Below are 25,724 nucleotides of genomic sequence, written 5' to 3'. Positions count from 1 at the left end.
AATAGTGCCCCATCATTGGTGTCAGTGGGAGGAATAGTGCCCCATCATTGGTGTCAGTGGGAGGAATAGTGCCCCATCATTGGTGTCAGTGGGAGGAATAGTGCCCCATCATTGGTATCAGTGGGAGGAATAGTGCCCCATCATTGGTGTCAGTGGGAGGAATAGTGCCTCATCATTGGTATCAGTGGGAGGAATAGTGCCCCATCATTGGTGTCAGTGGGAGGAATAGTGCCTATCATTGGTGTCAGCGGGGGGAGGAATAGTGCCCCATCGTTGGTGTCAGCGGGGGGAGGAATAGTGCCCCATCGTTGGTGTCAGCGGGGGGAGGAATAGTGCCCCATCGTTGGTGTCAGCGGGGGGAGGAATAGTGCCCCATCGTTGGTATTAGTGACACAAATGATGGGGCACTATTCCTCCCACTGACACCAATGATACTTACGTTGCTGACTCCTGCTCCAGCCTGGGCTCGCTCTCTCCCTCTCCCATCTACAGCCTGCAGAAGCAAAATTTGCACTTACCTGTCAGCTGTCTTCCTTCTCTGGCCTCTCTCCTCTTCACTCGGTCCTGCAGCTCCCTCGATCTTCTTCGATCTGCGCGCTCTGCCGCTCGGCTCCTCCTCTCCAAGCTCCACCTCCTCGCCGGTGATTGGCCGCCTGTGTGCCTCTCCTGAGCTACAGTTCTGGTGGCCAATCAGCGGCGAGGAGGCGGAGCTGTTGAGTGATCCCGGAGGTGTGGCCAGGTTACAGGGGCAGCATATCATCCCGCCCACAGATCGCGAGACAGAGCAGTGGTGTCTCGGTTCCTAAGACCATCGGAAATATGTTTTCCGATGGTCTTAGGTGACCCCTGGGAAATGGTCGTTTGACCCCCAAAGGGGTCGCGACCCCCAGGTTGAGAACCGCTGATTTAAGAGAACAAAATTAAATCGGATTTTTATTATTTTTATGAAATGTATTTTAATAAAATGCTTTTGGAGTAAAAATCTATCTAAAGATATTTTCTATTTAAGATGCATTAATAATTTATTTTATTCAGCATGAAATGGAGATTAGTTACAGTGCATTCAGAAAGTATTCACAGCGCTTAACTTTTGCCACAATGTGTTATGTTACAGCCTTATTCCAAAATGGATTAAATTCATTTTTTCCTCAACATTCTAAAAACAATACTCCATAATGACACTGTGAAAGAAGTTTGTTTTGAAATCTTTGCAATTAAAAATAAAAAACAAAAAAAACCCACATGTATACAAGTATGGCATTTGCTCTTTAAAAATTTGATTTAAATCAAGCCTTTTCACTATTGATTTAAACAATGGTTTAAATCGTGATTTAAATCAACCTGATTTAAATCAAATCCACCCTGACGCCATTACTAGTATAAAATAAATACATTTAAAAAAATCTAGTATAGATCAGTTTTTAGGTACTATACATTTTGCACAAACCAATTAATATACCCCTATTGGGATTTTTTTTTTCCAAAGACATGTAGCAGAATACGTTTTGGCCTGAATTTATGAAGAAACTTGATTTTTTTTTTTTTTTTTTCATTGGATAGGTTTTATAACAGAAAATATTTTTATTTCAAAATTTGTGGTCTTTTTTTTCGTTTATATAATAAAACAAAAACACAGTGGTGATAAAATACCACTAAAATTTCTATTTGTGTGAAAAAAGTAATATACATTTCTTGTGGGTGCAATGTTATATGACCGCACAATTGCCAGTTAAAGTAGCACAGTGCTGAATAGCGAAAAATGGCCTAGTCTTGAAGGGGGGTAAAATCTTCCAGAGCTGAAGTCGTTAAAGTGAAATTAAACATAACTTTTTTTTTTTTTTTTTTTTATGTAGAAGAGACATGCAATGTCTCTTTTGCAATAACAAAAACCTGCCTCCTTGCAGTCTTCTGTTGAATGCACACCGAGCTGCGCATTTGTAGCTTAGCTTGTGTTCCAGCACAATTTTTTTTAATTGTTATGGGGTGTATGTGGGAACATAGCCACCCTGTTTTGCTTGCTCCTGAGATGGGCTAGGGATTATTGGATTCGTAGTATGGATGTGTGTGGAAATTACCTACCATATGTGACGATATTTTAGGTGACAGGTTCTCTTTAATGAGACATCAGGGGTCTCATCTATCCTACATTGAATACAATGCAGGCTGGGAAAGGTGAAAGGGGACTCCTGGAAGTAAGTTTTGAGGTTTTACATGGCCACAGTCAGCAAGAAGAAAGGAAGGCAAGTGGGAGCATATCCTAACTGATCCATCCGCTCTACGCTGCGGCACCTGCCATGTCAGTCCTGGGTAAACCAACAAACGTGCGGAGCCCAGGATACCATGGGGGGCACCATTTTCAGGGGTGTCTAGAAGTAATTGGGCAGCTGCTCAGCCGCCAGATCGCTTCCATTTTACAGCCAGCAGTCTGCATGTGAAATATACACGCAATCGGAGCTGGCAGTAAAAGGGTTAAAGAAGCCTGTGTCCTGTACTTCATTCTATGAATTGCCTCTTAAGACAGTGACAGACTGTTCCATCTTTCACAACATACAGTTAGGTCTATATATATTTGGACACGGGCACACTTTTCATATTTTTGGCTCTGTATGCCACCAGAATTAAGTAAAACGAAACAATCCAAATGAATCTGAATGTGAAACTTTCAGCTTTAATTCAAGGGTTGAAGGTAAATATCAAGTACAAATTTTAGGAACTGCAACCATTTTTATACACCGTCCCTCCATTTTCAGGGGCTCAAATGTAATTGGACAATTGAATATAATTATAAATAAAATGTTAATTTTTTTTATATTTTGTTGAGAATCCTTTACTGGAAAAGACTGTCTGAAGTCAGGAACCCATGGACATAACCAAAGACTGGGTTTCCTCCTTTCTGATGCTTTGCCAGGCTCTAACTGCAGCTGTCTTCAGTTGTTCTTTGTGGGTGTTTCTGCCTTTAGTTTTGCATTCAGCAAGTGAAATGCATGCTCAATTGGGTTGAGATCTGGTGATTGACTCGACCATTGCAGAATATTTCACTTCTTTTCCTTCAAAAGCTCCTGGGTTGCTTTTGCGGTATGTTTTGGATCATTGTCCATCTCTACTGTGAAGCGCTGTCCAATCAACTTTGCTGCATTTGACTGAATCTGAGCTGACAGTATATCTCTAAACAGTGCAGAATTCATCCGGCTGCTTCTGTCTTCTGTCACATCATCAATAAACACCAATGACCCAGTGCCACTGGAAGCCATGCATGCCCATGCCATCACATTGTCTCCACCATGTTTTACAGATGACGTTGTGTGCTTTGGATCCTGAGCTGTCCTAAGCTTTCTCCACTTTTTTCTTCCTGTCATTCTGGTACTAATCATCTTAGTTTCATCCGTCCAAAGAATGCTATTCCAGAACTGGTCTTGCTTTTTTAGATGTTTTTTGGCAGTCTAATCTGGCTTTTTCTGTTCTTCAGGCTTATGAATGGTTTGCACCTTGTGGTGAACCTTCTGTATTTGCTTTCGTGAATTCTTCTCTTGACTGTAGACTTTGACAATAATGCACCCACCTCCTGGAGAGTGTCCTTCACTTGTCGATTTTGTGAATGGGTTTTTCTTTACCATAGAGAGGATCCTGCGATCATACATCACCGTTGTCTTCCGTGGATGTCCATGCCTTTTTATGCTGCTGAGCTCACCAGTGCATTCTTCTTTCCTCAGAATGTACCAACTGTTGATTTGGCCACTCCTAATGTTGCTGCCATCTCCCTGATAGATTTGTTTTGTTTTTGAAGCCTTACAATGGCCTGTTTCATTTGCAGGGACAGCTCCTTTGAAAGCATGATGTAGGTTCACAGCAATAAATTCCAAATGCAAATACCACACTTAGAATCCACTCAAGACCCTTTACCTGCTTAATTGATGAAGAAATAACGAAGGAGTAGCCCACATGTGGCCATGAAACCGCTTTTGATTCAATTGTCCAATTACTTTTGGTCCCTTGAAAAATGGGGGGATGGCTACTCTTAGGAGCTGTAATTCCTAAACCTTCCTCCAATTTGGATGTACATACCCTCACATTAAACCTGAGAGTGTGCACTTTCAGTCCATATGCATTATATAAATAAATAATTTGCGCTAGTAAATGTGTATAAAAAGAAATCATCAAATCATAAGTCCAGAAAAAAATATATATATGCCAATACCACAAAAAAAATTAAAAAAACTTTTAAGTGCAAAAAACTTTTGTGCAAAAAAAGTGTCTAAATATGAAAAATTTTCACCAAAAAACCTTGATAATATAATGGCAGATCATCCATAAATATATCTTCAGAAACGAAAACTCTGCAACACATCAATCCTCATCGATCGAAATAACAGGATGAAAAACTTTGTAGTTAATCGAAAATCCACTTCTCCAATAGATAAAGGACCACCTTCAAACGTATCCATGGGGGGAAATGCCAAGCACTCGAGAGAAACAGAAAGACTTCATGGTGCAATATTATAAAAACCAATTCCTTTATTAGGTACTCATTGCACTTACTCAAGAGGTGTCCCAGCCGACACCAGCATCAACAGCATAACAGCAATCACATAAACGAGCCTGGTTACTCAGCACATGCGCAGTAGCTGGCAGCCAAAAACGTAATGACGTCACATCAATCAAGCTCCGCCCAGCTTGATTGATGTGACGTCATTACGTTTTTGGCTGCCAGCTACTGCGCATGTGCTGAGTAACCAGGCTCGTTTATGTGATTGCTGTTATGCTGTTGATGCTGGTGTCGGCTGGGACACCTCTTGAGTAAGTGCAATGAGTACCTAATAAAGGAATTGGTTTTTATAATATTGCACCATGAAGTCTTTCTGTTTCTCTCGAGTGCTTGGCATTTCCCCCCATGGATACGTTTGAAGGTGGTCCTTTATCTATTGGAGAAGTGGATTTTCGATTAACTACAAAGTTTTTCATCCTGTTATTTCGATCGATGAGGATTGATGTGTTGCAGAGTTTTCGTTTCTGAAGATATATTTATGGATGATCTGCCATTATATTATCAAGGTTTTTTGGTGAAAATTTTTCATATTTAGACACTTTTTTTGCACAAAAGTTTTTTGCACTTAAAAGTTTTTTTAATTTTTTTTGTGGTATTGGCATATATATATTTTTTTCTGGACTTATGATTTGATGATTTCTTTTTATACACATTTACTAGCGCAAATTATTTATTTATTGGTACACTTTATATATGGTGATTTTTTTTTTGCAGCTGGTACACTATTAGTAAGTTATATAATTTTGACCATAGGCGCTATTATTAATTTTTCTCATATGCATTATATAACTAAAGCTTGAATATGTTTTGGTAAACACCTGAAAAAAACTAAAATTATGCCTGTGCCCAAGTATATATGGACCTAATATTGAAGGATGAAAAACTGAAAGCAATGTATTTCTGTGGACCAACGAATGTGAACAGATGATCATCCATTTACCATCCGTCTACATCCATGTCTGTTCCGGTCTGAATTTTTTTTTTCTTCTTTTAAATGGACAAGGATACGTCCAGATCTGTTGAAACAGAACAGATATAAACGGATGCCAGGTCATGATTATACTTTTGTCACCTCAGATTGGTCTCTGCAACAACTAAAAAAATGGATGCAAAAATGTATTAAGACTGCTGTGAGCTGATGTAAACTGAACTGAAAACTGAATCTGTTTTTTATTTGAAAAAAATGACTGAACGGATGATGCCCGTGTGAAAGGGGCCTAAAGCCCAGTACACACAATGAGAACATTGCACAAAATGACCATCCATTTGTTTTTCCTTTTGTGTCATAGTCTCATATCGAAAGTGAAGAGGTCACTAAATTTATGAAAATTTTTGTATGACAGAATAAAAATTTGAACGTTTCGTAATGAATAGTATTTTTGGCCGTAAAACTGTACTGATTAAACAAAAATCATGCAATCTGTTATCTAGTTAAAAATTTTTGTGCTTGTCCCTTAGAATAATTTTGAACGTGCGTTCGCTTCGAAAGAGGTATTTTTTTGTATGATTTTCTGATCATATGTACTAGGCTTTAGCCTTTGTTCACACCTAACCATTTTTTTGCCCTGAATCCTATGCATGACAACACTCAAAAGTAGCATAGGCTGTTTAGATCTCTATGCTTAGTCTATCAAAGCTTGGCTTTCAAATAGGTGCAATTATTTCTTTTGAGCTGTGCCATGCAGCTTCCCATTGTAGACACAGACGGCAGTTAAAACCTTGGGGGGGAAAATGGCCAAAATTGTGGCTTAAAGGTCTTTCAAAGCCTCACGTTTTTTTTTTTTTTTTTTTTTTACTTGTTATGCAGTCAGGCAACATAACAAGTAAAGAATATGGTATTTTTTTTATTTTATTACTGTGTACTATATAAACTGTAAAATCTGCCCTTTAACAGCATACACTGGAGAGCCAGACTCCAGCATTCTCGATTCTCCTGCACAGTGCGTGCATGAGCAGTGTTGTGGATTTGTTTTTTCAATCAATGTCTAGCACCCAAAGTTTCCTTTCAAATATGTTCATAATTTTTTTAATTTCATTTTAGAACTTTTTTCACCACCACAGACTATTATTCTAATTTGACATACACACACACATATATATATATAATTTTTTATTTTTATTTTTTCTTTAAAGGCAATGGTGGCTTGCTACCCTGGCAAAGGGACAGGCTATGTACGACATGTTGACAATCCTAATGGAGATGGAAGATGTGTTACTTGTATATACTATTTGAATAAAAACTGGGATGCAAAGGTATGTAAAACTCTGCTTTTATGTAGCCCTTTTTTCTGGTCTGCTCTTTTATTTTTTTTAAAAGACCTTTTAGTATATTGCATTCATTTAAAAAGGAAAAAAAAAGAGAAAACTGGTGATCCTGCTCTGAATGTCCTTGTTCAGGCTCTCTCTGCTATAAGGTGGCAGTGTTCTGTTGTGGTTTCCCAATTGTTTTCCTGTTTTGTCACACTCTCCCAATGGAAGACTGCAGGCAGCCCTGCTTTTGTCTATGTTCCACTGTTGTCGCAGTTAGGAAACTCACTCTAAGCAATACATCGTGAAGTGGTTTTAAAGCCTAGTTTGTTTGTTTTTTTTGTTTCTTTTTGGTTCTTTACCTGGATGCATTTGCTGCATTAGGCTCTGTTCACACTGGCTTTAAATGCAAGAGTTTGAGACTGTCCGCAAACTCGCTTCATGTAGAGTTTGAAAGGAGTTGAAGCATCTTCTTCTTCTTCTATTCAAGTCTATGGTAGCACACCATAAACTCACTGGCATGTGTTTGCGGGGAGTTAGGCCTTGCTCACAGCAGCAAAGAAAAAAACCTAGGCATCTGTGTAGCGTTTTTAACGCTCATTAAATTCGTGGAAAAGCGCATAGGGCATTTGGGGAGCATTTTTAACTTATCTTTAATGCGCGTTAAACACTGCGCAAACTCAGCTAACAACTCACATTAACTCTTTAGGTGTGTTTGTTAAGTGTCAGTATTTTGACCAAGTGCGAACAAGGCCATCAGGTAAAAAAACCACCCCACTATTTTCCTCTCTCCCCCTAAACACCCACCTGAGCCTGTCAGTGATCCAGTGCTGTCCTGGCTTCAGGTTTTCTCTCCCCTCTCTTCCTCTTCTCAAAGGGTCAAGAGCAGAAGTAGGAGCCATTGACTCATTGGGCTGCACGTGTCTATAGACGCACACAGCCTGGCTCGGGAGCAAGCTCGCAGGTGTGCCCCCATAGCAAGCGGCATGCTATGGGGGCACACAGAGGAGGAGCCTGGAGCGCCAGCGGCTGACCCCTAGAAAATGTTTGGGGGTGCTGTGTGCAAAACCATTGCACAGAGCAGGTGAGTATGATATGGTTGTTATTTTAATTAAATACAATTCTAGCCTCTACAATCACTTTAAGAGCATTTTGCTTTCAAGCGCTGTTGATTGGAGAACTATAGGTCAGCATGTCATACCGTTACAGAAAGTATTGCTGCTTTCAGAGTGCAGGGGTCTGCTGCATTCTTGGAAGAAAAGATTTCGGCTCTGGGGCTGAGGGATGATTTGCAAAGAAAACAAAAGCTAGGACTTCAATCAAAAAATCACTGCGCTTAAGTGAAAAAAACAAAAAGCTGCCAGCACTGAAATTTGTGATAGCAGATATATAAGGAGTTAATACAGTGCAGAGCTAATGGTCAAAATCACCGTATAAATTTATAAAGATGACCTGTATATGATATTTCTAAATCCCATCAACTTGTCAAACAATTTTTTAGGTCATCTTTATAATTTTATTTATATGGTGGAACATTAGCGCTGCAATGTATTAATAAAAGTTGGGACTTGGCTCTTACTATCGTTTTACACCCTGTTGTCTTTTGTAGTTTGACTATGCTATAGTAGTGTAAAGTCGTGTACCGTTTTCACTAAACCTTATATGTAATGTTCTCTTGGTCTTTCCATAATGAAGAAGGTTACAATGACACTTTGTTATTTGTAAAAAAAAAAAAAAAAAGTCACTGGAGGAATGTGTAAACTGGTTTGTTTTATTTGTTTGTATTTGCCCTTTTCCTTCAGTAAAGATCTTCAGCCATGTGCAATGAAATTAGACACTATTTTTTTCCTTTTTCTATATCAAACAAATCTAGATGATAATGCCTACTATGTTCTATGGTTACAGGGTAAAGCTTATCCCCTCCCCCAATCTTGAAGACTTTTTATATGTGTTTGAGGTGGGAATAACAACAAATATTATTGCAGTGGGGCTTCCACCACACTGCAAGGGTTAAATGCTTATGTTTTGGGTTCCAGTAAAAAGGACTTGTTGCTTACATAACCCCTTGCTGCTGCAGGCTTCATCCATGCATTAAGACCAGCTGCCACAGCCCTTTGTGTCTCCAGTGGTCTCGGGCACTGTAATGTCATCAAGCACAGTGCAGGGCCAATGGCCCTTTATTGTATGTGAGGACACCAAGGGACTGCCCACAAGCCAGAGTGTTGGATGCAAGGGTTAGGTAAGTAAAAGCACTTTTTATAAATGCCATAAGCATACATGAGTATTTAACCCTTTTGAGAGGGGTGCCCCACTTCAAAAATTTTTTATATTTTTTTGCTTTCTTTGGATTTCAACTTTAACGACTAACTCTCGGTTTTTATGAACTGTAAATAGTTTGTTTGGACCAAACATACTATTTCCTTACTGATTTCCTTCATTGCATATGTTAACCGCATGCCGCCCAGCCACTGTACATATACGGTGGCAGGGCGGCACTTACAGGCAAAACCACGTTTTAAAACGTGTGTTTTGTAAACAAATAGGGGGCGCGCTGCCGCCCTATTTGTCCTGTGGATCACCGCCGCAGATGTCAGTTGCCGGGTCACAGCCGCTCGTTAGTGGCTATGTCCCGGCGATAGGCAGTAAACGGTGACAGAGAGCACAGCTGCAGTAGCTGTGCTGTCTCTCACCTCTCTGTCAGCTCGAGGATGAGCTGATCGAGAGAATAGTTTCACTTTCTTGATCAGCCTTGTCCCGCCCAGTACACCCCCCCGCTCCCTAGTAAAACACTCCCCTCACTCCTATAACCCTTCCCTGCTAAATAAAGTTACCCCTTCCTCCCCATTGCCATTAGTACAGTGTATTTTTGCACTGATCACTGTATTAGTGTTTTTGGGGATGTCAGAATGTCCGCCGCAGTCCCGCCATAAGTCGCTGGTCGCTGCCATAAGTCGCTGCCATAAGTCCCTGATCACCGCCGTAATTCGCTGATCGCCACCATTATTAGTATAAAAAATCCCCTAAAAATCCCAGTATCTTTCCCGTGATTTGTAAACGCTATAACTTTCACGTAAACCAATTAATTTACATGTATTGGGGTTTTTTTTAGCAAAGACATGTCGCAGAATGCATTTTGGCAGAATTTATGACTAAATTTGATTTTTGCATTTTTTTTTTACTGGACATGTTTTATAGCAAAAAGTCCAAAATATTGTTTTTTTTTCCTCAAAATTGTCAGACTTTTTTTTTTTATAGCGCAAAAAATAAAAACCGCACAGGCGATCAAATACCACCGAAAGAGAGCTCAATTTGTGGGGAAAAAAATGACTTAAATTTCATTTATGTACCATATTGCATGACTGCGCAATTGTCCGTTAAACTAGCGCAGTGCTGTATAGCAGAAAAATGGCGTAAATTGCAGTATTTATACCATAGTTTGTAGACGCTATAATTTCCACACAAAGCAATCAATATACACTTAATGGGATTTTTTTTTACCAAAAACATGGAGCAGAATACATTTTGGCCTAAATTTATAACCAACTTTGAGTTTACTATATATTTTTTATAGCTGAAAATAAAAAATATTGTTTTTCTTCAGAATTTTTGGCGTTTTTTTGTTTATAGCGTGAAAAATAAAAAGCGCACAGGTGATCAAATTACACCAAAAGAAAGCTCTATTTGTGTGAAAAAAAGGACGTAAATTTCGTTTGGGTGCAGCATTGCATGACCGCGCAATTATCAGTTGAATTAGTGCAGCGCCAAGTAGCAAAAAGAGGCCTGGTCATTAAGGGGGGTAAATCCTCAGGAGCTCAAGTGGTTAATGAAGAAAATTAAAAATGTATTTTTTTCAATGCACTTTTATATGTGAAATTATATAATAATTGATACAGGCGTGCTGCTAAATACTTGTGTTCTCACATAGAGCTAATGAAATAACATAAAAGTGTAGTGTAGTGCTGCCAAACATATACAATAGTGGTGTCACCCTCCATGCTAATACTTATGTAAATAAACCAAGTAAGAGTGCCAAATGGTAACTGTATATACAAATAAACTGAAATAGTGAAAAGTAAAATCAATAGCAACTCATAACATGTATGTACATACCAGTGTTACTTTCACTAATGTGAATCATCAATTAATTGAAATCGCAGCAAAATTACACTTAAATAATGCTAGTGGAAAGCTCCTCTCCCTCATGTATGTGCAATCCAATAAGAAAAATGCAATAAAGTTAAGTATCAAAGTAATGGTGGAAACCCCCATTAATTGTGCTGAGCAAACAAAATAAGCTATATGTACTGCTGATATAACAAGATGAACTTAAAGAATAATAGTGGAAATCCCTCTCCCACACATAGCTGCCATACAATAAGACTGTTGTGTAGATTTAGATGGGATCAATCCATGATAACACTCTTTTTCTGGGTTCAATTCAAAACACAATGTGTCCCGCCACCAGCCAATTTATGCGCTCACCTTTGTTAGACCTACTGCCAGGTCTAATTGTGCTTTCCCCCTTGGAGTTTGCTATCAATGGCTGGTTGCCTTCAACAGCTCCACTCATTGAGGAACTTGCTGCAGGATAGGTAATTTTCTTCTTACAGAGGTGTGCTCAAAGGTAAAACAGCCATCGTAGTCCTAAACTGCTTGAAATCATTACTTTATTTAAAGGTAATCACTATGCACTCACATTAGATTGTGCACATGGATAATAGCGTTACATGTAGAGGTACGTGGCCCCCCCTAAGCTTATCTGAATATTGGCATCAAGTGAAATCCCAGCGTTCAAGACCTTCCTATCTGACGTGATTTTGTCAGAAGCTCCAACCAATACGTTTCGTCACAGGTCACTTGAATTCCTCTAGGAGTGGGAGTCACAACGCCATCTCTTTGCTTTTTATATCTGACATAATTTGTGTATGTTACTATAGCAACAAGCAACATTTTGTCTAGGTCTGCATCCCAGCTTAAAGCCATATTGGAGACCAAACATGTAAGGAAATCTGGGCTAGTTATCAGAAAGAGGGCTAAAACTGAGCATTAAGAAATGTGCATAAAAAGTGTAGTAATTGAGAATGTACACTCAAAAAAATTAAAGCAACACTTTGAAAACACATCAGATCTCAATGCGGAAAAACATCATGCTGGATATCTATACTGATAATGACTGGGTAATGTATTCAGAATGTAAGGTTGCCCCATCATTTGATGAAAATGATCAACCTACAGAGGACTGAATTCAAAGACACCCCGAAAATCAAAGCGAAAAAATGATGCAGCGGGCTAGTCCATTTTGCTGCAATTTCATTGCAGCACCTTAAAAATGGTACTCCAGTAGTTTGAATGGCCCCCACATACTTGTATGCATGCCTGACAATGTTGGGGCATGCTCCTAATGAGGGGACGGATGGTATCCTGGGGCATCACTGAGCTCATGGACAGTCTGAGGTGCAACCTGGCAGTGTCAGATGGACCGAAACATGATATCCCAGAGGTCTTCTATTGGATTTAGGTCAGGCAAGCATGAGCTGGACATTGGCATGCATCAGGAGGAACCCAGGACCCACTGCACCAGCGTAGAGTCTGACAATGGGTCCAAGATTTCATCTAGATACCTAATGGCAGTCAGGGTGGCATTGTCTTGCCTGTAGAGGTCTGTGCGTCCCTCCATGGATATGCCTCCCCAGACCATCACTGACCCACCACCAAACGGTCATGCTGAACGATGTTACAGGCAGCATAACGTTCTCCATGGCTTCTCCAGACTTCTTTCACAACTGTCACATGTGCTCAGGGTGAACCTGCATTCATCTGTGAAAAGCGCAGGGCGTCAGTGGTGGACCTGACAACTCTGGTGTTCAATGGCAAATGCCAGTTGAGCTCTATGGTGCTGGGCAGTGAGCACTGGACCCACTAGAGGACTCTGGGCCCTCTTGCCACCCCCATGAAGTCTGTTTCTGATTGTTTGGTCATAGACATTCACACCATGGAGGTCATTTTGTAGGGCTCTGGTAATGCTCATTCTGTTTCTCCTTGCACAAAGGAGCAGATACCAGTGCTGCTGATGGGTTAAAGACCTTCTATGGCCCTGTCCAGCTCTCCTAGAGTAACTGCCTGCCTCCTGGAATCTCCTCCATACTCTTGAGACTGGAGGAGATTCCTTCTGGCAATGGCACATATTGATGTGCCATCCTGGAGGATTTGGACTGCCTGTGCAACCTCTGTAGGGTCCAGGTATTGTCTCATGCTACGAGTAGTGACACTGACCCTAGCTAAATGCAAAACTAGTGAAAAACAGTCAGAAAAGATGGGTAGGGAAAAAATGTCAGTGGCCTCCACCTGTAAAACCATTCCTGTTTTGGGGGTTGTCTCATTGTTATCCATCTAGTGCACCAGTTGTTAATTTCATTAACACAAAAACAGCTGAAACTGATTACTGAAGTTACTGCTACTTAACTGACCAAATCAATATCCCAGGAGTTTAATTGACTGGATGCTATACTCAGATTAAAAGTGTTCCTTTTAATTTTTTTGAGCAGTGTATATACATACATAATTTAAAATACTACATAAAATGTGTATAAAAAGCACTAACACAGAAAGAAAGCTTTAAAAACTAACTCCAGGATTTAGTGAACTGTGAATAGTTTGTTTGGACCAAACTAACTATTTCCTTGACTTATTTCCTTCCCTGCATGTGTTAATGAAAAAAATTAGTTCACTAAAACCTTGAGGTAGGTTTTAAAGCAGCCATTCTCAACCAGGGTTCTGTGGGAACCTTGTGGTCCCTCAAGAGGTTGCCAGGGATCCTTGAGCTGTGGCTGACTGGCCTTCTATCTGTTGGTACCTGACTAGTTCTGGGTCCAGTGTCATTTAGTAAAGCCAGCTGCATGACACCAGTTATCTTTTTATCTGTCTGTGAGGGGGGCATTCTTCCCACTGACCACCAATGTAAGAATTATTTTTCCCACTGACCACCTTAATTTTATTAGGGGTTCCCTGAGACCTGAAAAAGTATTGCAAGGGTTGAGAGAGGCTGCTATCAGACAGAAGTATTACAAATATAATGGTTTTGGTTGTGCTGTTTTCTTCATAAAAAGTATAGTTACCATTTTTAAGAGGCATATAGCATTTTGGAGAGTAAGGGAAGCTATAACCCTCAACAGTTTATTTTGCCATCTGTGTCCCATTGTGGAGATTTTCCTTCACTTCCTGTCCCGTAGCCAAAACAAGAAGTGAGGAAATCCCTCCAAAGTAAGAGGTTTCCAGGGTGTTACTATAATGGTAAACGGGACAAATGGGTTTTGTTGTATCCCCATCATGAAGATTCATCCTGATGGGTTCCAGTTCCTCTCCATGTTCTCTCCACTCTGTCCAATACAAAAAACACACCCTTTATTATAAGTGTGTGGAATGCGCAAGTGCCGTATTCATTAAATACGCCTTACATGTTTTACTACAAAGTGAGCTGCTTTTGTCAAGTCTCCATCTCCAACAGGTTTTTTTTTTACTGCAGAAATAGGACAAATTGATTATGCCATATAATTATTGTGGTGGAGTACTGGTTCAACTATTGACTACAAGTATTTGCTTGCATCTGAGATCCTGTTATTTGATAGTGTTTTATTTATTTTTTTTGAATGCAAAATCACTGTAACGGAAAATACAGCAATCTGCTATCATGCTCTTTCTGTGAAAAAGCTGCAAGAAGTACAAAAACTGTGTGTGTGTGTTCTTAACAGGACTGACATCTTTTCATACTTTTTCAGGAAAATGGTGGAGTTCTAAGAATTTTCCCTGAAGGCAAATCTCAGTTTGCTGATATTGAACCAAAATTTGACAGACTATTGTTTTTTTGGTCTGATCGTCGAAACCCTCATGAAGTTCAACCTGCCTTTGCTACAAGGTAAATATACTCGACTGTATTTAGGTTAAAGTACAACTAAAGGCAAAACTTGTTTTGTTTTAAAGGGATTCGAATCCTGTCAGTTTTTATTACTTTCTATGCCCCCTTTAGCGAGATTCACCCTCTCTATTTGTCTTGTTTACCATTATCATTGAAAGTAAAAGAAAATCCAAAATTGTAGGTTGTCCCAAGAAAAGTAACAGGAAATCTTCCAATAGGGACACTAGTTCTGGGACCTGGGGGTCCTCTTGGAATTTCTTTAATTTGCAGGGATTTCCTGTACCCCTTTGTGGAAACCGTATTCCTGATGGCAGTGGCCTCTCTCAGCAGAATAATTTACCCTGCCACATTACAAAAATGATTCAAGAATGGTTTAAGGTGCTGACTTGGCCTCCAAATTCTCCAGTTCTCAATCCAACCTAACATCTGTGGGATATGCTGGAAAAACAAGTCTGATCTATGGAGGTCCCAACTTGCAACTTACAGGATCTGCTACTAACTGCTTGGTGACAGATACAACAGCATAATTTCAGAGGTCTAGAGGGGTTCATTACTCAATAGGCCAGGGCTGATTTAGTGGCAAAAGGGGGAACCTACTCAATATTAGATGGGTGGTCATAAAGTTTTGGCTGATAGGGGTGTGTGTATGTATGTGTATAACACACTCCCCCCCCCCCCCCCCCCAATGATTAGGTGCAGGAACACACTGAACCATGTCTCAAAACCCCAAAAAAATTTTGCCCAAATTTCAATAACAGTTGGAGGATCTTAAAGGAGCATTAAATATCGGAGTGCATTTTGTACAGAGTGCAGTGTTCAAGGGTGCGCTACAATGGTGCAATATGTACAGCTCAACAGTGCAATACATACAGAGTGCAGATTTCAGCCCTCTTCCACAACTTCTAACCTCTGCATCTCCCATCTATATCTTGCTTTCACACCTCCTCAGCTCTGACCTCTGCACTCAGCCCCCTCCACTGCCCTTATCTTCTCCCCCTCCTACAAGGCGCTTCTTGCGCATGCGCACTTGGCACCCGGCTGTCAAGCCCAGTGCCCACACTACAGAAGCCGGGAAGACAGTGCGCCACTGGATAGAGGAACAGGTAAGGTCCCGCTACAGAGCTGAGCGGCCGGCCCGGTATTCTGACACGGCGGTGGAAATACCGGACCGGCCGCTCCATATTCGCTCCGTAAGACGCACTGACATTTTCCCCCCTTTTTTGGGGGGAAAAAAGTGTGTCTTATGGAGCGAAAAATACGGTAGTTGGTTGCTAAAGAGTTCAGAGAATAGGGCAGATAAAAAAGGTAAGTGGGGAGTATGAGGGGGAAGAAGCCACTAGAAGGGTGTAGAAGGGTATAGGGAGGGAAGGGGGTGTCCTCGGGGGGAGACGGGGCCTATTGAAAGGGGTCGCTGAAGATATAGCATGTATAAATCAGAGGTCAGCTAGGGGAGAACCAGTGTGGTGTCAAAATTAGGTGGGAGGAAGTGTGTGTTTTTGCGATTTTCAGATTCAGTAAAGCCATAGTGGGGTCAGGGGTAATAGGTGTATCAAAAAGTTTGGTTGGGATTGCAAAGATATCAGACCAGAAAGTCTGTACAACAGGGCATTCTCACCAGATGTGAAGGTGGGAGCCAGTGGAGTTAGTCTTGGAAACAATGAGGTGAGTGATGTGTGAGAAATTTGACGGTGGCGGAAGAGTTCGGAAGATGGGATGCCAAATGATTTGATGGGAATGGTAGGAATGTAGCTGATGGAAAAATTGATGTGCTCAGATCAAGCCTGCCGAGCACCAAACCAAGAAAGAAAAGGGGGGTCATCCAGGCAGGGTAAAATGATGGGTTGCAAAGGAAAGAGAGTAGAGGTATGTGCGGGAATTGTAGGGTATAGCCTGAATTATTTTGGTCCCAAAGAATGAGACTGTGGCATGTTACAGGGTTGGTGAGAGGGCGGCGGTGGGAAGAGTGAGCCAAAGGAGGTTAGCCAATGATAGGGGGTCACAATGGACCGAACATCATCCGCAAAGAGACAAAGCTTATGTTGGACTTCACCAAGCTCTATACCCTTTATGTCAAGGTCAGCCCAGATCAGGTGAGCTAAAGGCTCGCTGGCCAGGGCAAAGAATAGGGGGGAAAGTGGACACCCCTGTTTTGTGCCTCTTTCAATAAAGTGGATCTGATCTGTGGCCTGCGTAGTGTACAAAACCTTTGGGATGGGCATATAAGGTAGAAATCCACCGAATGAAGTGTACACCAAAGCTCCAGCGGCGCAGAGTGAAGTGGAGATGTGGCCAAGTGATGGTATCAAAAGCTTTGCAGATGTCAAGTGAGAGGAAGCAACATGGGATTTTGCGAGTGCTGCCGCATGGACAGGGAAAATCTTCTGGCGTATGTTGTCCCTTGCTTCCCGGGACGGAATGAAGCCCACCTGGTCCCTATGGATCAAGGTACCAATAGCTGGGTTCAGGCTATGGGAGAGAATTTTTGCAAGAATTTTGATATCAAGATTGAGGATCGAGATGGGTCTATAATTAGACCAGGTAGTATCAGAGTAAGGTTTGGGGATCATAGAGATAGATTCTGTCAAGGTCTTGGGGCGAAAAGAATGACCATCTTGGATGGAGTTGTAAACCGTAATTAGTAGTGGTGTGAGAAGATCAGCAAATTCTCTATAATAGGTAGCCCATAGGCCGTCCGGACCTGGACATTTGTGAGGTTTTAGAGCTTTGATGGCCATAAGGACTTCAGAGTCTGTAATAGGTAAAATGGGTTTCTTGTAGGCAAACTGTGTGTCTTTTGGTAAGTGAAAGTCTGGAAAGCCTTGGGTCGTTTGTTCGGGGACTTAAGTCCCTGAACATTGAGAGTTAAAATATTCAAGGGAGCCATGGGTATAGGTTATGGATTACATATCTAGGAAGTGATGCAGCTTTCAAAATACTACAGGATCATCCTGGGGAGGGGAGGGTGAAGAAAGAGAAGAGCAGAAAGAGTTAAAGGCTAAGGTCAGCAGAAATATAATGAGTAGTGATGTGATAGTCCTAAGGATGGGAATAGAGAACTCCCAGCCCAGGACCCTGAGCTGTCCATAGAGTAGCCACATAAAGGCAGGCATGGACATAGTGGGAGGAGCAGTGACCTACCTCAGGGTTCACAGTGGCCAACAGAGAGGTGCAAGTAAGCCAATGGTTGACAATAATTGTGTAATAGATGAAAATGTAGATGAAATGGCCCAATTACATATAGGCTATGTAGGGGATAGGAGGAATGAGTGAGGGGCCAAGGCCCTACAGAAAAAAGGGGGGGTGAAAGGGAATAATCTCCAGCCTATATACATGGGATGTAACAAGATATTAAAGTTAGGTAGATATAAAGGAAGTCCCCTTAGGGCATGTTGTTGGATATGGTCTGACCAGAGCCTATAGCAGCTTAGGTAACATATAGAGCCTGGCAATAGAAACGCGTCAGTAGGAATCTCAAACAGCATTAGTAAGTTTGCCACTGAGAGGTATGCATTTGTTCTTCTTTCAACAGGAAATAGTGAGAACAGTGAAAAACTCCTTTCGCCTCTTTCATGCCTTAGTTGAGCAGGGATCCAGGAACAGCACAACGTTTTGGTGTTTTTCTTTTTGCCAAATCACCTTCCTGAGGCAGGTCTCTTTGCCTTTCTGATTCAGGGACTTCTGTTCTGAACCTGCTACATTGGAGGGGTTTCCCTTTTCTTTTACAGGACCTGGGCCCTTGTATGCTTGGGGGTGACTCCTGTATCTTGTTTCTCCTCTCAAGCTGCTGTTCTGGAAAATGATTGTAGAAATTCAGTTAAACTTGCTGTTAATGGTATTTCTGCGTTTTCCAGGACAGCAAGCTTACTTTCCACTCCACTCCCACTTTTTTTTTCTTAATAGTTTTGGTCATTTGGACAAGGGGAGTGGAAAAGGCTTTTCACTGTTCTCGTTGTACTTTCCATAGTAGAAGGAACAAGTCGTCGCTCTTATTGCTGTCATGGAAAATTCCCACAAATGCCGTTCGCAGTAAGTCCTAACTATGAATTTACAAATTATTATTATTATTATACAGGATTTATATAGCACCATCAGTTTGCTCAGCGCTTTACAATATAACGGGAGACAATACAGCAATAATACAATTCAATACAAGAGGGATAGGAGGGCCCTGCTCCTAGGAGCTTACAATCTAGGAGGTAGGGGCTAGTGGTACAAAAGGTAGTAACTGTGGGGGATGGACTGGTTGGAAGAGTAGAAGATTCCATTATTAGCTGAGGGCAGGATAGGCTTCCCTAAAGAGAGAGGTTTTCAGAGATCGCCTAAAAGTGAGCAGAGTAGGCGATAGTCTGATAAATTGGGGTAGAGAGTTCCAGAGGATGGGGGAAGCTCTGGAGAAGTCCTGGAGACGAGCATGGAAGGAGGAGACAAGGGAACTAGAGAGCAGGAGATCTTGCGAGGAGTGGAGAGTACGGTTTGGGTGATATTTAGAGACACGATTGTTGATGTAATCTGGGGCAGAGTTATAAATGGCTTTATTTATTGTTAATGTTTTGAATTTTATCCATTGGGCAATGGGAAGCCAGTGGAGGGATTGGCAGAGAGGGGTAGCAGATACAGAACATTTAGTAAGGTGGATAAGTCTGGCAGCAGCATTCATGATTGACTGATTTGTACTCCCTCCTCATTGGCCTACCTAATCACAGGCTATCCCCTCTTCAGTCTATGTATTTCCTATTCATTGCAGTTCTGTAAAGCTTTACTTTTTTATCCTTTGTAGTCCTTGAGTCATCTGATCTGCACTTGAAGAGAGAATAATTGTTTAAAATGGTTCTTTAAATATCCATAAACTTGGTTGTTGTCTTTTACGTCTGCCACTGTAAATGTAATGTCATATTTGTAATTTTTTTTTTCTTTTTAATTATTCCAGGTACGCAATAACAGTGTGGTATTTTGATGCGGATGAAAGGGCTCGAGCTAAAGAAAAGTATCTGACAACAGGTAATTTATTTCAAGTTGCTTAACAAGCTTTTTAACCTAACTTTGTTGATCCAGATGTTGACCACTGTTTGTTTAAAAGTGTGTGGTTTTGTTTGAAATTTGTTGAAAATACATACCCAATCATGTCAAGTGCTTTTGTAGCTTATGTTCCTTTAAGTATAAGAATGAGTATTATGTAATGGTGCGTGATTTTGATCTTCATGTAGGTAGCATTCTAAATAATGGCAGCTCTCATAAAGCTGTAGATTATCTAGAAAATGAAACCATGATCAGCCATATGGTTTTTAGTCAGGTTTTTCTGTACATGTGCTTCCAAGTCAGGGTAGTCTGAATCTGTGTTCAACCAGAATCCTTGAGGGCCACAAACTAGGCAGGAGTTTTGGGAAAATGATAATTTTTCTTAATAAGTGAGCCTGTGCTTTGCTAATGCACCAAGAACACTTCACCTTGCCTTTATTTCTTGGCCACAGGGAGCAATGGAAAGAAAGGCCTAAATAAGCTTAAAGTCATGACCCCTCTACCTAGGACAAGCCTAGGTACTTGAGCAGCCAAAAACCAAGCTGTCTGTTACATGGGAGTAAAGGGGGTCACACCAAAATAACGAGTGTAACTCTTTGCTTCTGGCAGCTGAACAGATCAGCTGGAGACAACAGGATACTAAATATATGGTGCAGGTAGGACTGATTATCAAGAAAGGAATAGACTAAGAGAACTTCAAAAGTGTACTTAAATTTTGTGACAGTCTGGATTGGAAACGAGTTGCAACATACATGGCCATTTGCTTGTTAGATGCTGCAAATACAGTATATTGTATTAAAAAGTTTTAGTAACCTTTTTAAGAAAACCTTAACTAAACTGAAAAACCCACCTATGCATACAGTATTAGAGCTGTCTGTACTGGTGATAGTAATACTTCACATAACTTAGGAGAAATAGTTCAATATTTTTATGAGTTTTTAAGGTGGATCCCTATCAGTGTAATCCTCCCATTTGCAGAACTTGCAACTTCCCTGTTTTATCTATGGAAGACAAAACTACGTTAAATGCCCAAATGACGTTGTTAGAACTTCATACTGTGGGGGCAATCCAATTATTATCCCATAATGAAGCGCCATCGGGAGAATTTGGGAAGGATTGTGAACCATCAAAAATCAAATTTCAAGCCTGCACAGAAAGTGCAGTTCTGGGTTCCAGATCAGTTCAGTGGAACAGCATATCTTCCTACCAGAGGAGAAGAGAGTCAAAATTCAGAATGTTGTATCTCTATTGCAGTCCAATCAGATGTTGCCAATAAAAGAAGAGTCATATCGGCTTTGGGAACTCTGACCTCAACTATGCCAGCCATTCGATGGGCAAGTCTTCACTGCAGACCACTCCAAAGTTTTCTTCTTAAGGTGGGGGATCAAAGTCAAGAATCCTTGGATGCAGTAGTGAAGGTTCCTACCAAGGTAAAGAGGTCCCGTTTGGTGGCGGAGGGATCAGATGATCCCGTCAAGAGGTCTCCTATGGTCTTTTCGAGTCAAGAGAAGAATCATGACAGATGCCAGTTCCTGGGGTTGGGGGGCCCATTGGGGGGAAAAGTTGGCACACGGAGACTGCTCCAGAATAGAAGCCAGTTCTTGCAGGAAGGAGCGGATAAGGATCTGGCAATTGGTACTCTCCAAGGTGCAGGCGACTGCCTTAGGAGTATTTTTGGAAAAATCTATCTCTTCAGAGCCCTTGGTCTCAAGATCTTTAAAGCACTTGTTCGATCCAGGCCAGCCCCTCCAAAGAATTTCCCAAAATGGGATCTGTCTGTGGTTCTACAGGCATTGACAAAAGAAACGTTCGAACCATTAGAATTGGTTTCTCTGAAAAATTCAAGATTGTATTTCTAGTTGCTATTACATCTGCACGTAGAATCCGTGAACTCTATATGTCAGGGAATCTTTCCTGTCTATATTTCCAGATAGAATTATTTTTAGGACGGAGCAAAGTTTTTTTTTTTTTTTTTTTTTTTTGTTTTTTTTTTTTAAGTGGCGTCAGTTCTTAGGACATTGTTCTTCCAACACCAATCGTTAGATACCTGGAAGTTACAAAAGAATTTAGATCTTCGGACTTTCTATTTGTTCTTTTTTCAGGCAGCAGGAATGGTCACCAGGCTTTTAAGGGTTCTATTGCTAGATGACTGAGTTTGGCTATTTTGGATGCTTACTCCAGGATGGATTTGTCTCCCCCTGTTGGGGATCTGGGCACATTCTACTAAAGCTCTTGTAGCCTCTTGGGCAGAAAAGGATGGTGCCACCCCAGAACAAATTTGCAAAGCAGCTACTTAGTCAAGCTTTTCGACTTTTGTTCATCACTATAGATTGGACCTTCTGTCAGCAAGCGATCAGGCCTTTGGCAGAAAGGTCCTACAGGCTGTTGTTCCTCCCTAAATTGGTAAATATCGTTTATCCTCTCAGGTACTGTCCTGAAAAACATTTTGGGAAAATTCAAGTTATAGTTACCAGTAACTTGTTTTCCAGGAGTCTTTCAGTACAGTAACGACCCTCCCTTATTCTGTTATTAAGATATTATGTTTGTGTTCCAGCTTGGGCTGGAGGTACTCTGCTACAACTGACAAGCTGTGGGGAGAAGTCTCCTTTTGAAATTTTGGTGGAAGAGGCGTTTCCTATTGTCTCTTGGGATGAGCCACAATCTCTCTCAGGTACTGTCCTGAGACTCCTGGAAAACAAGTTACCAGTAAGTCTAGTTTGAATTTTCCTTTTTTTTTTCTTTATATGCAGCTCCTGCAATGTAGGAAGCCAGGCCATTATCTCATTAGAGACAGCTAGGGCATTTGACAGTGTAGAGTGGCCCTGTCTTTGGGAGGTTTTGCACTTATTTGATTTGTGAGGAAATTTTGTAAGATGTGTTCAACTGTTATATTCCACTCCTAGGGCTTGCATTCAGGTTATAATGGCATTATTTTGGAATTTTTTTTTCTATTCAACAGGGTACAAGAAGGGGGTGTCCGCTCCCCCCTCTTCACTTTTCTCTGGCTATGGAAACCCTAGTGGAAAGCTATTAGAGTAGAGTATCTGAATTTTATATCAGCATTTAAGAGAAAAGATAGGGAGGAAAAATTTGCTATGTATTCAGACATGCTGTTATTTATAGGGGATATGGGCCGCTCTTTGGAATCACTTTTGGCAGTGATAGGGACACTTGACTCCCATTTTGGTTTCATTAGTTGGGATAAGTCAGTCCTGATCCCATTAGATAATCAGAATGTTCATCCACCAATGGCTACCCCGTAAATTAAGGTAGTGACAGCCTTTAAATATCTAGGGATCATTATACATCCAAAAATGGAAGACTGTTTACACTATCATTTGGCTCTGATGTTTAGATCTTGAATTAAAAGCAAAACTGGGAATAAACTACCACTCTCAGTTGTAGGAAAAGTAAACGTAAAATGAGTTGAGCCCCACAGCTAATCTATGTTCTACAAAGCTCCCCTATTTGGATTACTCGAACATGATTCAAAAAGAACGACTCTTTTTCGCACCTTGATTCAGAAAAGAAAAACAGCCCAGAATAAAAGCTGCTGAAAAATGGATACTAGCCATTAAAAGGGGCCTTGTTTGAAGCCCTTTAGGGAAGTCCTTAAGAAGTCTTTACCATCCCTAGTAGAAAAGGATTGGAGAAGAACCTGGGACTGCTGTTGGAAGAGTCTTGGTAGCGTATCCTGGTACAAGTTGAAACTATACCTTTATTTATAATAGAAACAAAAATTTTTTGCTCTTTTTTTTGTTTATAGTGCAATAAATAAAACACCCCAGTGGCGATTAAATAACACCAAAAGAAAGCTCTATTTGTGTGAAATAAATGATAAAAATTTCATATGGGTACAGTGTTGCATGACCGTGCAATTGTCATTCGAAGTGCAACAGCGCTGATAGCTGAAAATTGGCCTGGGCACGAAGGGGGTATAAGTGCCCAGTAGGCACGTGTTTAAAGAACACTTGATATACCAACACAAGCTTTGGAACCTTTGCTCTCTGTCCCTGGTCTGGCTACTTTGGCGGTGCAAAGTATGATAAGGTGTTAATGCCTCCTCGACCACTAGTAATTGTTGATGAGTAGTAGCGAGAATTACTAAGTTGTACACAATGTCTTATGGCCTATCATGCTGAAGTAAAAATTTTTTTTTTTTTTTTTGGTGGTTATGATTGTAGTGTTTGTTGTTTATTGTGTTTGTTGTTTGAATATAGGTTAGACTGAGGTTTGGGTGTTGTGCCTTGGCTCATTTAATTACTGAAATATAACATATGGTTGTGTATGTTTGGTTACAAAACTAAAACTATAATTTAAAAAAATACAATCTATAATAAAAACATAATTTTCCATGTGTCATGTTCACACCAGAAGGCTGTTATTTTACTGCGTTTCACGGAGGGTGCAATATTAAGCAACATGCTAGCATAATATTGCACCTCTCTGGATGGCCTTGCAGGTCTTCGCACAGCAAGAGTGTATGCACCTCACATAAAGTTCATACAAAAAGAAAGGAAGCTGTGTAATGCGATTACCACCCACTGCAGTTTAGTGTGTAGGGCAGTGTGAATGGGTCATAAAGGTTTGTCATTTATGTAAATTATGTAGCTCATAGTCTCATTGACATGCAGGGTGCTCAGTACAGCAATGGTGGTAGCATCAATTGTAAATGACAGTGAATGCCCTTATTTAATATTACACAATTTTATTTTAAGAATCACAATTTTCTACCTTTTTTACTTCTTCTTTAGGAGAGAAATCTGTAAGGATTGAGCTAAACAAGTCATCAGATGGAATTGTGAAAGAAGTCTGAAAATGGATTCAGCGGCAATTCTTTTATTTTATGTAGACAATATTTGCCAAGTGGCCTGGTAACGGTGTACTTGCTGAATGGCAGCATGTACAGTGGAGCCCCTTCAAAGGCGTGTTATGTTGTGAATGTAAATAATAGTAAAAAAAATGTATTATAATTCTATTTTATCTGATGTACCAAAAACTGAAATTTCATTACTGGTCTAATGCACACAGACCATTCTCGACAATGCTTTTATGAAAAATATAAACAGACTATATATATCTGTGCATAACTGCACTCCTTAATTAAATGCTGACTTTTGTTTTTATTAACCTGATCTTGAATTTTTCCAAAAGTAGACAATGTACTCGTATCCATTTATTTTGTTACAAGGTACAATGTATGAAGTAACTTAATAAAACAGAGTTCATTCCTACATTTAACATTTTAGCACAAAACCTGCTTTATTAAAACCTTTTCAAAACTAACAATCTATGTACAACTGCCCTGACTGTATTTTAACTCATTTGCATTTTTAATTCTACAATTTTAGGTGAATTTACTAATTATTAAAAGTTTAAATATACACTTATTGGATGATCTGCTGGAAAGAACACAATATTGTATTATTCAGTTGTGAGTTTTTATAGGTTCAAAGTGTTTAAAATAAAATAACAAATATTGCAGAATTGTTTTCCATGGAAAAAGTCTAAACTGCATTTGTTCATTTTATTTCCTAAAGTACACCTGTTATGAGAGAAATTTCCTTATTGTTATTGCTGTTGTCCTCCTTAAAAATGTTATGGCCTGGCTTCTATATTTGACTCACAGACCCCGGCCAAACAAAAACCAGAGAGAAGCCATAATTTCTGTACTTGCTGTGGACACCCACATATTTCTCCCATGACAAGTGTCCTCTAAAAATGTGACTGAACTTTTAATTGTGAGAAATATGTGAATAAAGAAGTTAATATATTTTACTGCCATGTTTAACTTGAGTACATATTAACAGTTGTGGTTGTATTACCTCAGTTAATGGATAGATCATGTTCACATAAATACCTGATATTCCAGATAATATTAAATTCTAATCCTCAAGTACCTCCAATAATGTTTTTGGAAATTCTTTAGTAGCAGATGGCTTAAGTACTGACGCAGTGAAAGAGACTTATTTATCTGAACATGAATAAAGAAAGCCTCAAAATATG

General features: G+C 40.3%; 1 protein-coding gene across 2 annotated transcripts in view; it reads left to right on the top strand.

Moving 5' to 3' along the window:
- EGLN1 (egl-9 family hypoxia inducible factor 1) overlaps nucleotides 1–25,496 on the top strand; it is a 37,038-nt gene extending 11,542 nt beyond the window's left edge. The window contains exons 2-5 of one of the 2 annotated variants that reach the window (XM_089669773.1): nucleotides 6,677–6,796; nucleotides 14,566–14,702; nucleotides 19,630–19,700; nucleotides 24,473–25,496. In XM_089669773.1, coding sequence (XP_089525899.1) covers nucleotides 6,677–6,796; nucleotides 14,566–14,702; nucleotides 19,630–19,700; nucleotides 24,473–24,534 — 390 coding nt within the window. In that variant the 3' untranslated portion in view covers nucleotides 24,535–25,496. The remainder of the gene's footprint in view (nucleotides 1–6,676; nucleotides 6,797–14,565; nucleotides 14,703–19,629; nucleotides 19,701–24,472) is intronic. The other variant, XM_089669774.1, reaches the window with a different exon arrangement.
- The last annotated feature ends 228 nt before the right edge of the window (nucleotides 25,497–25,724 follow it).

The sequence above is a fragment of the Staurois parvus genome, unplaced genomic scaffold (genome assembly GCF_062004578.1).
Source record: "Staurois parvus isolate SC_StPar_1 unplaced genomic scaffold, SC_StPar_1.0 ptg000081l, whole genome shotgun sequence".
Classification (NCBI taxonomy): Eukaryota; Metazoa; Chordata; class Amphibia; order Anura; family Ranidae; genus Staurois; species Staurois parvus.
This window is presented reverse-complemented; position numbering and strand designations above follow the sequence as displayed.